We start from the raw sequence: 13,828 nt of genomic DNA on the forward strand, positions 1-13,828 counted from the left end.
ATACTATTTTACCATGGAACACTAAACTTAAGCCACATCTAATTGTTTGACTAACCTACAGTTAATTTTATTCAAGACCTGGAACATTTGCAACTTTGTTAATTGTTATTTGTTTATTCTTGTCATAAGTGGTAACTTAAAGAAGAATGCGCCTTGTATGATCACCCCAAGGCCTGCTGCTCTTAACTTCTGTAATTGTGTACTGAACAAGTTGGCTCAGTGATGAGTACACTGCACTTACATTCAGGATGATGACAGTTCAAATCCCCATCTGGCCACCCAGATTTAGGTTTTCCGTGATTTCTCTAAATCAGTTAAGCCAAATGCCATGTTGGTCCCTTTGATTGGGCAATGCCAATTTTCCTCCCTATCCTTCTATAACACAAGCTTGTACTCTGTGTGTAATGATTTTGTTGTCAATGGGATATTAACCTATAATATTCCTTCCTTTTTGTTGTCAATGGGATATTAACCTCTAATCTTCCTTCCTTCCTTCATAACTGTAGTTGATTCTAAATCATCAAGAGAGTATTATTTGTCATGTGTTCATGTCATCCAGAATCTACATACCTGCAATCACCATAATGTGAAGAGGCAGTAAGAGCCATCTATGCATTTTTATTTTCAGTTTTCAAAGTACTTGCAACATTTGGTTTATTCTCAGTTTTACACTCATTCACTGTATGACCAATTTTCTGACATTTATAGCATTTTATCAACTTGAAATTTCATGCCTCATGATTATTCTTCAAATTTTGGTAGTTTTTGGTTTGCACAGGCCCTGTCATTATTAAAATCAATTGTGCTTTTTCAATGATCATGACTGAATGAATATCAAATAAGATACATGTGCTTCTTCCATAAATGGAAAACAGTGCTGACAACCTGTCCTGTACTCATCAAGCTAAAGTGCAAACTGAACAGCTTCGAAGCTGCCAATGCCAAAGTTAAAGCTCCATTTGTAGAAGGACTCTCACATTCTGTTGATTCTTGAAACAATCGCCGATATAATAAATCACTGGCAATATTGTCACCTGCCTTCTCAATTGCCATAATCAGGATATGAAAATCTGATGGTAGTCCACTTAGCAAGGTTGCTACTACTAAATCATTATATTTTTTCTTATCAGTGTTTGAAGTTGTGGAGTAAGCCTCAGCTTTTGACAAATACTCTTCCATATTTTTCTCAGAAGTCAATGGTATATACATCTAACTTTGTAGCAAGAAAATATAACTAGATAAACACTTATCTTTAAATGCTGCCTATAACTTGTGTCGTGCCCCTCTTGCAGTTGCTGCTCTATATAGTTTTGAAAACGCAGATGAATTTAAAGTTAAGCATAATTTCTATCATGCTTCCTGTACATTCTTCAGATCATTATCAGTAGCAGCAAGTGTGTCCCATGTCTCTCTGTTTCAGGTATATTTCAGTGGTAAATTTCCAGTTGTTGTAGTTAACCATACCCATCAGCTTTTCATAATTAAAGAGTGGTTGTCCGCGGAAAGCCACCTTAGTTACATTCAGTTAGTTCACACACACACACACCATTATTCTCGACTAATAATAACAACGATATATGATGCAGACAGAAGCGGTCTTGATTTTTTTCAGCTTCTGAGCACATGGTATCTCGTGAATGCGGAAACTTCATTATTCTCTCTTTGTAATTTCTTCTGGATACGTGACCTATTTGATATTGACTCTATAGTATCCCATTGTGAGAGGTGCACCCACAAGTAGAGAAGGGTGTTCAAGAAGCCACAACAGTAGAACTTTATTACTACAGAGAAAATGTAAAATAACCGTTAGCAACTGAAACAGTTTCCAAGTAAAAGCAATATCTAGACTGTCGTGATCTAATGAAGTTTTGTAACAAACATGAGAGCAGTTCCTGAATGTACAAACAGAGTACACTGTCAGTCAGCATTGGGAAACGCTGCCATAGGTATTGACTGTATACGTGGCACTGGCGATATTTCTGATGAGCGCTGCACTCTGTCAAGTAGACTGGCTTCACTTCTGATATAGCGTCGAGATATTGAGGTTGGGACTGGAATTTGCACTGACTGGCAAGCTGTCGGTGGTGTCCTATGAAAGTGCCTGGCAGAAGAATACCAGGAAGTTGTCTAGTGTGACATGGCTCGCGGACACAAGCTAGTGCTGGATGTATCCAGTGGATGTTGCAGCTTCGTATACTGGAGTGGCTGTCGCAGGCAAGGTGAGCTGCGATCAAGGTGCAGGGCATCTTCACAGGTCAGAAAAGCACTCTGTTGCGTAGAATGTGGCTGGACTGTACGGTGCCAGCTATATGCCACAACTCCTGTCAGTCTTTTTAAGAGAATATAAAGTCATTTTATTAATTAATCAAATACACATACACCTTATTGTTGGGAGCACAGATCACTCTATTCCAAGATAATTACATAGAAAAATTAGGGACTTTAAACAACAAATTACAACGGCGTACCAACACAAAAATACAATTATTACCAACATGTAGCTGTCAGTTTTTAGTACTATGATGATTTTGAAAGGGAAGAATCCTCTCTAATTTTATCTGTATCCATCAGTAAGTTTAATTTGTCTTGTGTTCTTGTGTTTCACAAGTAATTATCATAAGAAGTCTGTAAACTGTCATAACACTAGATATACTCTAGAGGATAATCCTAAAATATTTGTGACTATTGTTAGTGATACACCAACAATATAGACACTGGCAATTTCTCCTTGCTGATAGTCTGCCATGACAGCATCACCTTAACATCACATTAGTCACAGTCATTGTGACAGCTCATAACACTTCCATAGCCTGTGAAGTTCTAGAAAAGGCCATTCCATCTTGAAGCCGGCGTGCAGGCAGCTAGGTATCGATGGACAGGGTTGACAAACAGCTGATGCCTTGACAGTTAGGGAGTTGGACTGTATCATACGTGATCGTATGCTTTGGCTATGTGTTCATGGGCAGGGGTACAAGAAACCAGGCGTGAATGCAGTGAGTAATACCACCTGGCAAGCGACCTGAACACTTGCGGCTGCCCCTGAGTGAGATGATGGGTGCTTGCAGGTGACTATGCCCCATGGGCAGAGTTCAAACAAACTGTTCTAGGGAAAAAAATAGAAATTTTTATAGTAGATCAGACTAAGAGCTCCAGAAATAACTTGTTTACTACAGGTGTATGTAATGTTTTTTCTATCAGTAGTGCATAAAACTGTCAAATTGGCATTAAGTTTCAGGAAATCATTAGGCAAACCAGAGATTGAATGGATTATGTTTGATTTTGTAGTCAACAAATAACATTTTTCAACATACACTATGTGATTAAAAGTATCTGGACACTTATAAGTTCGTGGCGGTAATGCTGGAATTCAATATGGTGTTGGCCCACCCTTAGCCTTGATGACAGCTTCCACTCTAGCAGACATACATTCTATCAGGTGCTGGAAGGTTTCTTGGGGAATGGCAGCCCATTCTTCACGGAGTGCTGCATTGAGGAGAGGTATCGATGTCAGTCGGTGAGGCCTAACATGATGTCGGCATTCCAAAACATCCCAAAGGTGTTCCATAGGATTCAGGTCAGGACTCGGTACAGGCTAATCCATTATAGGGATGTTATTGCTGTGTAACCTCTCTGCCACAGGCTGTGCATTATGTACAGGTGCTCGATCGTGTTGAAGGACGCAACTGCCATCCCTGAATTGCTCTTCAACAGTGGGAAGCAAGAAGGTCCGCAAAACATCAATGTAGGCCTATGCTGTGATAGTGCCATGCAAAACAACAAAGGGTGCAAGCCCCCTCCATGAAAAACACGACCACGCCATAACACCACTGCCTCCGAATTTTACTGTTGACACTACACATGCTGAGAGATGACGTTCACCGGGCATTCGCCATACCCATACCCTGCCATCAGATCACCACATTGTGTATCATGATTCATTACTCCACACAACGTTTTTTTCAGTCGTCCAATGTATATGCTCCTTACACTAAGTGAGGCATTGTTTGGCATTTACCAGTGTGATGTGTGGCTTACGAGCAGCCACTTGACCATGAAATCCAAGTTTTCTCACCTCCCACCTAACTTTCATAGTACTTGCAATGGATCCTGATGCAGCTTGGAATTCCTGTGTGATGGTCTGGAGATGATGTGACTTACCAAACGAAAGCACTGCCAGGTCGATAGATACACAAACATACACACAAAATTCAAGCTTTCGCAACAAACTGTTGCCTCATCAGGAAAGAGGGAAGGAGAGGGAAAGATGAAAGGATGTGGGTTTTAAGGGAGAGGGTAAGGAGTCATTCCAATCCCGGGAGTGGAAAGACTTACCTTAGGGGGGAAAAAAGGACAGGTATACACTCGCGCACACACACACACACGTATCCATCTGCACGTATGCAGACACAAGCAGGCATTTGGCCTCCGTACTTCTGCCTCGACTGACATCTCTGCCTAAACTCTTTGGCTTTGCAAATGTCTGCTTGTGTCTGTGTATGTACAGATGGATATGTGTGTGTGTGTGTGTGTGTGTGTGTGTGTGTGTGTGTGTGAGTGTATACCTGTCCTTTTTCCCCCTAAGGTAAGTCTTTCCACTCCCGGGATTGGAATGACTCCTTACCCTCTCCCTTAAAACCCACATCCTTTCGTCTTTCGCTCTTCTGCCCTCTTTCCTGATGAAGCAACCGTTGGTTGCGAAAGCTTGAATTTTATGTGTTTGTGTGTCTATCAACATGCCACCACTTTCGCTTGGTAAGTTACATCATCTTTGTTTTTAGATATATTTTTCCCACGTGGAAAATATATATATATCTAAAAACAAAGATGATGTAACTTACCAAGCGAAAGTGGTGGCATATATATATATATATATATATATATATCAAGAAGGCAAAACAATACTGTATGCTCCCCTTGGAAGGGAAGCAACTGTGAGAGCTGTGTTGGCCCCACAAAGTATGCAGCCAACTCCGCACAATCAACTTGGCCTCCAGGTATTCCTTTCAAATGACAGTAAAAACCATGTGAAGAAGATGGAGAGAGGAATGCCTGCATTGGCACTTTGATCATGTTCTTCACCAAATAATGCTAAAATTGCTTGACATTTGATGAATGTTGGTTGGTTGGTTGTTTTGGGGAAGGAGACCAGACAGCGAGGTCATCGGTCTCATCGGATTAGGGAAGGACGGGGAAGGAAGTCGGCCGTGCCCTTTGAAAGGAACCATCCCGGCATTTGCCTGGAGTGATTTAGGGAAATCACGGAAAACCTAAATCAGGATGGCCGGACGCGGGATTGAACCGTCGTCCTCCCGAATGCGAGTCCAGTGTCTAGATGAATGTTCTAAAACAGTGTGGAGGCTGCCAGGTACCTATACCTATCTCAAGCATACAGTCCATGGGGTCAGAGAGGTGGTTTCAGTCATGTTTGGACCAGTATCATGTATGGATGTCAGGTGCTTCAAGACACTATTATAATTTGAGGGCTGTGCAATATTGGGGCATGATCTTCACACCTATGTCAACATTTCAGCAATGATTTCATCTTTCAAATGCACAAACACGCAAGCTCTACTCTGTGAACGTCTTTCCCCAGGAGGTATGATTCAACTGAATTTAATTAGTTCTACTGAAATTCACAGCATGTCATCACAGGAACCCTCCTCGTAAATTGTAAGACCTCAGGAGGGTGACTGTCAAAGAGTGGGAAAAGCTTAAGCAGCAATGTCTTGACTTCCTTGTGTACAGCATGCCATGGAGGATCCAAGCATGTTACAGTGCACAGGATGGTGCAGCGTGGTATTCCATGTTATCGATTAGTGGATTTTTACTTGAAAAATATGCAAAGATGTGCTCTTTTGAATTGACAGTGTTTATTATGGTTATTGTTTCGTTTTTATTCACAGTGACGCTGTTTAGTGAGGTATTCTTTCATTCTGTGCTCCCCTTGAATCTAAGCACACACATGTTCACAGATATGCAGGTGCCGTAAAACTTTTTCTGAACAGATTACCTATGAGACTAAGAGTCATTGAATAAAGAAGATACTTGTAGTAGACAATGTAGAAAAATTTGATTAGCAGCTGAGATTTCCTTCAGGGTGCAGCCCATTTAAGTGATTAACCAGATGAACCCTTCACCAAGAAGCTATCTTCGGAGGACAGAGTCATCATTCTGCAATGGAAAGGAACATGAGACAAAAGACAAGGGAGTAGACATTTCATCACTTGTCCCTTCATATTTATAAGTGAGCTATACTGAAATATGTGTCATCACAGATGAAGCTATAAATTGTGCTTGCAAAGTCAACAGTAGGAAGACATCCTATTGTGAAAAGGTTTGTTTAAAAATTTGTTTATGTGAGGAATGTAATAGTAGAAAAGTGTGGTTCAGAAAAATCCTCTAGAATATAAACAGATGATTTGAAGAAGAAAGCTGAAAGAGAGACCACCACTTTTCATTTTTCAATCACAGAATTTCCAAATGGCCTATTTCCTTAAGTGCAGCATGTGTATTCTGATTGTAACTGTTGATTTTTCATCATGATTTTTTAACTATTGTCTTTTGTATCAGATTAACTAGAAGCTGTGGCAAAACTTTTTATTTTCAAGAACTTATCAGATGCTAGATATGAAAATAGTATAAGACAATTATATTTTGTATTTGCTATGTTGGTAAAATATTCTGATTAGTAATGCACTTACTCACAGAATATTTATCTTATAAACATCTTTGACATTTTCAGGGAAGAGGAAGAAAGTCTAAAGCTGCTGTTACAGTGGAAATGGAAGCATCAGAAAATCCAACCCTTGATTCCATACGAGCTGACCCGATACTCTTCTGCACTGCATTGAAGAAAAACCGATTTTATATGTTTACAAGGTACTACCCATTTATCACATGAATTATTTGATTTCTATTGGTGTAAGATGAGGCAGTAGTGGGTTAGTCTGGAGCAGGCCTGTTCACTGAACTGCTTGTAAGCTGGCTTGTACTTACACGATAGCAGTGAGCAACCAGCCGACTCACAGTGGCTAATGGTGATGGACGGAGTGATGAGAGGAGGGATGAGTCAGAACAATGTAGCTTCAGAAAAGAAACTTTTATCAACCGGTCTAATTCTATGGCCAGTAATGTAATGTTCAATGGAGATGTATTGCTTCATAGTGACGCATTAATGTATTTAATAGCACATTTATTTCCTGAGGCTCTTGTATTAATGAGAAATGGCAGTGAAATAAAACTTGCATCTCTTTTACCACTCTAATGAAATGAAGGCCAAGGGGCAGCTAAATACAACACATGATATTTCTTGCAATTGATGCTGCCTAATGATGAATGCCATTTTACGAAGAAATTTAAATTGACTTCAACTTACATTTTGTTGCCATTTTATTCAAACATTAAACGTAAGCAGATTCAGAAAGAAGTAGGTATGTAGTTATTCAGAGATGAGGAGACTTTCTCAGGACAGAGTAATTTGGAGACGGGCATCAAACCAGTCTTTGGAATGAAGACCACAATTTAAAAAAAAATTTGGGATGATAGTTGCTACTCACCATATAGTGGAGATGCTGAGTCACAGAAAGCCACAACAAAAAGACTGTTGGAAAGATAGCTCTTGGCCAACAAGGCCTTTGTTAAAAATAGACAACATACACACATGTGCACGCGCGCGCGTGCACACACACACACACACACACACACACACACACACACAGATGCAAATGCAACTCACAAACAAATAACCATAGAGACTGTGGTCATATGTGTGTGTGAGTTGCGTGCGCATCTATGTATGTTGTCTATTTTTGACGAAGGCCTTGTTGGCCAAAAGCTAACTTTCCGACACTTTTTTTGTTGTGCCTTTTTGCGACTCAGCAGCTCCACTGTATAATGAGTAGCAACTATCCTTTTCATCATATTGTTACATTCCGTTGTGGATTTTCCATTGTTTAAATACTGGAATGAGTATTACTAATTTTGCTTTTCGCTTTAGCATCAATGTCTGATACCACTTTATGAGAGCTTTTGCTATAAATACAAGTTTTTAAGCTGAAGTGTGGTAGTGAACATCAGTAGGTAGATTTTATTCTCTTCATTGCAGAAAAAAATTGTTCACACATCAGCGTAGTTGAAGTTGCAGACTTGTGAAGTCATGGAAATTTATGTTGTGAAAAATTCTTACAAAAGTTTATGAGAATAATTTTGTTATGAAGCTTATTATGCAACTGCCAGTCACACTTATAGGTCTATAAGTTCTAACTGTTGCTCAGTTTAGACATTGTCAACATCAACTAAAAAGAGAAATGAAAATATCTATTAAACTTTTCTTGTAACTTTTCAAAATTCTGGAAAGAAGTCTCAGATTCCTGGAGAAGAGCAATGAGTATTATTTGATATTGTTCAAAATTCTATTCTACTCCCATCATTAAAGCTAAGAACTGTGGAGAAATCAGCAGTGTTCCCATTCCCTGGCTGTCTATTCCACAAAGAGTGTTTCAGCTTGAACCCCTGAATGCAGTCATACATCTCTGAAAGTAACATGTTTATACCCGGAACACATTGATGTGGTGTGTAATGTCACAGAGGAAGGCTAAATCTTCTATTCACCATTCATCTTTCATTTCTACAGTAGGCTTACCACTCATGACCATAAACATGAAGTTCAAAAAATCTCTCAAGGATTTTACTTTCACTCATCGAGCGTATTTTACTGTAATACAGCGCATCATCATAACTGCTTTCCATGCCTTCTTAAAAGTCTTGGAACTGGCGGTGTTTGAGAGTATGACTGCAGATGAAATTTGTTGTACGAGTCAGTACAGTCGTCACTTCCCTCATGTTCACACTCTTACCACATAAATGCTCTTGACAGAGAGTGTAGTGTATTGCAAAATCTCATGTGAAACAGGTAAATATTTTAGCATCTCATAAAAGTACCATGAAACTGATATTTCGGTTAACTTTAGGTGTTGTGCCATCTATAGCCATAGAAGCAAGATACTTCCATCACAGACAAATCGTCAACATGCTTTTGCATGCACACAAGAATTTCTGCCCCCATTTCGTATCTTTCATCAGAACCAAGTGTGAGGGTTTCTGCCGTATTGAAGTATGGTTCTACTTTATAACAGACAGAATCTCCAGAATCTTCCAACTGTTCTTCCCTTAAAACTGCTTTTACCATAAAGAAGAGACTATATACTCTGGACACAATCTGGTTTCTTGACCAGACTATAAATCAGCTTCACAAGTACATTGCATCTGACAAATTTGTCATTAGATTCTCCTCTTTTCTTCATTCTACATTCTGTGTCGACAAAAAAAACATGGAACTTTGCCAGGGAGGAGTCCCATGGCAAAGCGGTGCAGACCCTGAGTGACTACTTGAAACTTGTCAAAAGGGCATCTTTTGCCACTGCATGACACCCCAGGAGCACCTCAAACATAAAAATCCAACTCTAAAAAACCCAGATTCATCTCAATACCTTGTTGTTGTTGTGATATTCAGATAGACTTGTTTGATGCAGCTCTCCAGGCTACTGTATCCTGTGCAAGCCTCTTCATCTCCGAATAACTACTGCAACCTACATCATCCTGAATCTGCTTTGTGTACTCATCTCTTGGTCTCCCTCTAAGATTTTTATCCTTCATCCTTCCCTCCAGTACTAAATTGGCAATCCCTTGATATCTCAGAATGTGTCCTGCCAACTGATCCCTTCTTCTTGTCAAGTTGTGCCACAAATTCCTCATCTCCTCAATTCTGTTCAGTACCTCCTCATTAGTTACATGATCTACCCATCTGATCTTAAGCATTCTTCTTTATAAACACTTTCCTTGCGATTGACAGTCTACATTTTATATCCTCTCTACTTCAACCATCATTAGTTATTTTGCTCCCCAAATAGCAAAACTCCTTTACTACTTTAAGTGTCTCATTTCCTAATCTAATTCCCTCAGCATCATCTGATTTAATTCGGCTATATTCCATTATCCTCATTTTGCTTTTCTTGATGCTCATCTTATATCCTCCTTTCAAGACATTGTCCATTCCATTCGGCTGCTCTTCCTGTTCCTTTGCTGTCTCTGACAGAATTTCATTGTTGTCGGCAAACATAAGTTTTTATTTCTTCTCTATGGATTTTAATTGCCACTCCTAATTTTTTGTTTTTCTCCTTTACTGCTTGCTCAATATAAAGACTGAATAACTTTGGGGATAGGCTACAACCCTGTCTCACTCCCTTCTCAACCACTGCTTCCTTTTTGTGCCCCTCAATTCTTGCAACTGCCATCTGTTTTCTGTACAAATTGTAAATAGCTTTTCGCTCCCTGTATTTTCCTCCTGCCATCTTCAGAATTTGAAAGAGAGTATTCCAGTCAACATTGTCAAAAGCTTCCTCTGAGTCCACAAATGCTAGAAACATAGCTTTGTCTTTTCTTAACCTATCTTCTGAGATAAGTCATAGGGTTAGTAGTGCTTTGCGTGTTCCAACATTTCTATGGAATACAAACAGATCTTCCCTGAGGTTGGCTTCTACCAGTTTTTCCATTCATCTGTAAATAATTTGTGTTAGTATTTTGCACCCATGATTTAGTAAACTGATAGTTTAGTAATTTTAACACCTGTCAACACTTGCTTACTTTGGGATTGGAATTATTATATTCTTCTTGAAGTCTGAGGGTATTTTGCCTGTCTCATACATCTTGCTCTCCAAGTAGAAGAGTTTTGTCATGACTGGCTTTCCCAAGGCTATCAGTAGTTCTATAGAATGTTGACTATTCCTGGAGCCTTGTTTCGACTTTGGTCTTTTAGTGCTCTGTCATATTCTTCATGCAGTATCGTATCTCCCATTTCATCTTCATCTATGCCCTCTTCTATATCCATAATACTACCCTCAAGTACATCACCCTTGTATAGACCACCTATGTACTCCTTCCATCCTTCTGCTTTCTCTTCTTTGCTTAGAACTGGTTTTCCATCTGATCTCTTGATATTCATACAAGTGGCTCTCTTTTCTCCAAAGGTATCTTTAATTTTCCTGTAAGAAGTATCTATCTTACCCCTAGTGATATATGCCTCTACCTACTTACATTTGTCCCCTAGCCATCCCTGCTTAGCCATTTTGCAGTTGCTGTTGATCTAAATTTTGAGAGTGCTTCACTTACCGCATTTTTATATTTTCTCCTTTCATCAATTAAGTTCAGTATCTCTTCAGTTACCCAAGGATTTCTATTAGCCCTTGTCTTTTTACCCACTTGACCCTCTACAGCCTTCACTATTTCTTTTCTCAAAGCTACCCATTCTTCTTCTACTGTGTTTCTTTCCCATGTTCTTGCCGATCATTCCCTAATATTCTCTCTGAAACTCTCTACAACCTCTGATTTAGTCAGTTTATCCAGGTCCCATCTCCTTAAAATCCCACCATTTTGCAGTTTCTTCATTTTTAATCTACAGTTCATGACCAATAAACTGTAGTCAGAGTCCGCATCTGTCCCTGGAAATGTCTTACACATTAAAATTTGGTTCCTAAATATCTGTCTTACAATTACATAATCTATCTGAAACCTTCCATTGTCTCCAGGTCTCCTCCACGTATACAACCTTCTTTCATGATTATTAAACCAAGTGTTAGCTATGATTAAGTTGTACTCTGTGCAAAATTCTACCAGGTGGCTTCCTCTTTCATTCCTTGCCCCCGGCCCATAATCACCTACTACTTTTCCTTCTCTTCCTTTTCCTACTATCAAATTCCAGTCCCCCATGACTATTAAATTTTTGTCTCCTTTAACTATCTAAATAATTTCTTTTATCATGTCATACATTTCTGTGGAACTAGTTGGCATATAAACTCGTACTACTGTGTTGGCATGGGCTTCGTGTGTATCTTTGCTACAATAATGTGTTCACAATGCTGTTCATAGTAGTTATCTGCGTTCCTGGTTTTTTATTCATTGTTAAGCCTGCTTCTGCATTACCCTTATCTGATTTTGTATTTATATCCTTGTATTCACTTGACCAGAAGTCTTGTTCCTCCTGCCACTGGACTTCGCTAATTTCCATTATATCTAACTTCAAACTATCCATTTGCCTTTCTAAATATTCTAACCTACATGCCCTACTAATTGATCTGACATTCCACACTCCGATCAGTAGAACACCAGTTTTGTTTCTCCTGATAACAATGTCCTGAGTAGTCCCTGCCCAGAGATCCAAATGGGGACTATTTTACCTCCAGAATATTTTACCCAAGAGGATACGATCATCATTTAACCATACAGTAAAGCTGCATGCCCTTGCGAAAAATTACGGCTGTAGTTTCCCTTTGCTATCAGCTGTTTGCAGGAACAGCACAGCAAGGCCGTTTTGAATGATGTTAGAAAGCCAGAGCAGTCAGTCATCCAGAGTGTCGCTCCTACAGCTACTGAAGGAACCACACATTTGTCTGGCCTCTCAACAGATACCTCCCTGTTGTAGTTGAACTTACGCCATGGCTATCTGTATAGCTGAGGCACGCAAGCCTCCCCACCAATGGCAAGGTCCATGGTTCCTGGGGGTGCTCAGTACCTTAATTAACAATAAGCAAAGCATTTAAAAGGAGAGAGGGAGGGAGGGAGAGAGAGAGAGAGAGAGAGAGATTAGTTAGTTAACATCAAAATACATTTAAGTATTAGGAATTCCTTTCTGAAAGTGTTTGTCTGGAGAAGCTTTGTATGGAAGCGAAATGAGTAGAGAATAGTAGCTTTTGAACTACGATGCTGTGGAAGAATGCTGAAGATTAGATGGATAGATCAAATAACTAGTGAGGAAGTACTTAATAAAACTGGGGGAGAAAGGAAAAACTGGGGAAAAAGGAAATATATGGCATAACCTGACTAAAAGAATATCAGTTGATACGACATGTCCTGAGCCATCAAAGAATTGTCAGTTTGGTAATGGAGAGATGTTTGTAGGACAGAAACTTGCAATTAATAGACTAGCATGGAGAGCTGCATCAAACTGTTCTTTGAACTTTGAACTGAAGCACACAGCAACAATACAGACAGGGAGACTCACTAAAAGTTAACTCACCTGTTGTAGTCATAAATGATCCGGTAATGAAGAGCTACAATAGTGGAGGGAACAACTGAATGAAAACAGTAAATTCAGTCTGTCCCCGGAAAACAGTTGACACATTTGGTTGTAGTTTTACACGTCAGAAGGATTATTATTCATTCATTTCTTTTGAGTGAAACCAGTTTGTGGGAGCAAAAAAGTGATTCTCAAGATAAATTCAGTGCAATATCCTGTTCTGAAATGATGATTCACATTATGAAACTATATTAATTAAAGAGATTCAAAGAAAATTACTGAATGATGATGACAAATATTTTCCCAACAAGTGACATTATATGTTTAAAAAGCAAGTGATTAAGTGACCAAACGATTTTAAAAAATTATGCCTTGTGTGCTTTCTATTCAGGTCACCTCGGCAATTACTGAAACAGATTCATCAGTAATTTGTATAAACCAGTAGGGGGAGGGGGGGTTGGGGGGGGGGGGGTGAGAGAGAGAGCAGTCCAGCCCCCACCCAAAAAAGTCATGCTGTGGTCGTATCCTTCACCTGATTCTGTACATAGAAGATGGACACAAAAGAGGGCACGTTGTGGGAGTGTTATTCATAGATCAATCAGCAGCATGTGATACCATCAACCACAAGAAGTTGATTAGAAAGGTACATTCAGTTACAAAAGACTACTATTTAACACAGTTTATCCAATGTTTGCTGCAAAACAGGAGGTTTTTTTTTCCTTTTGTCATTTAGCATGTTAAGAAGAGCCAACAGAGGAT

At 39.4% G+C, this 13,828-nt stretch overlaps 1 protein-coding gene across 2 annotated transcripts in view; it reads left to right on the forward strand.

Annotated features, from left to right (window-relative positions):
* The window catches only part of LOC124615922 (peptidylprolyl isomerase domain and WD repeat-containing protein 1), a 111,235-nt gene that overhangs the window by 82,093 nt on the left and 15,314 nt on the right, over positions 1-13,828 (forward strand). For both annotated transcript variants that reach the window (XM_047144105.1, XM_047144106.1), the window contains exon 10: positions 6,743-6,879. In XM_047144105.1, the coding sequence (XP_047000061.1) occupies positions 6,743-6,879 (137 nt within the window). The remainder of the gene's footprint in view (positions 1-6,742; positions 6,880-13,828) is intronic.

The sequence above is a fragment of the Schistocerca americana genome, chromosome 5 (genome assembly GCF_021461395.2).
Source record: "Schistocerca americana isolate TAMUIC-IGC-003095 chromosome 5, iqSchAmer2.1, whole genome shotgun sequence".
NCBI classification, from domain to species: Eukaryota; Metazoa; Arthropoda; class Insecta; order Orthoptera; family Acrididae; genus Schistocerca; species Schistocerca americana.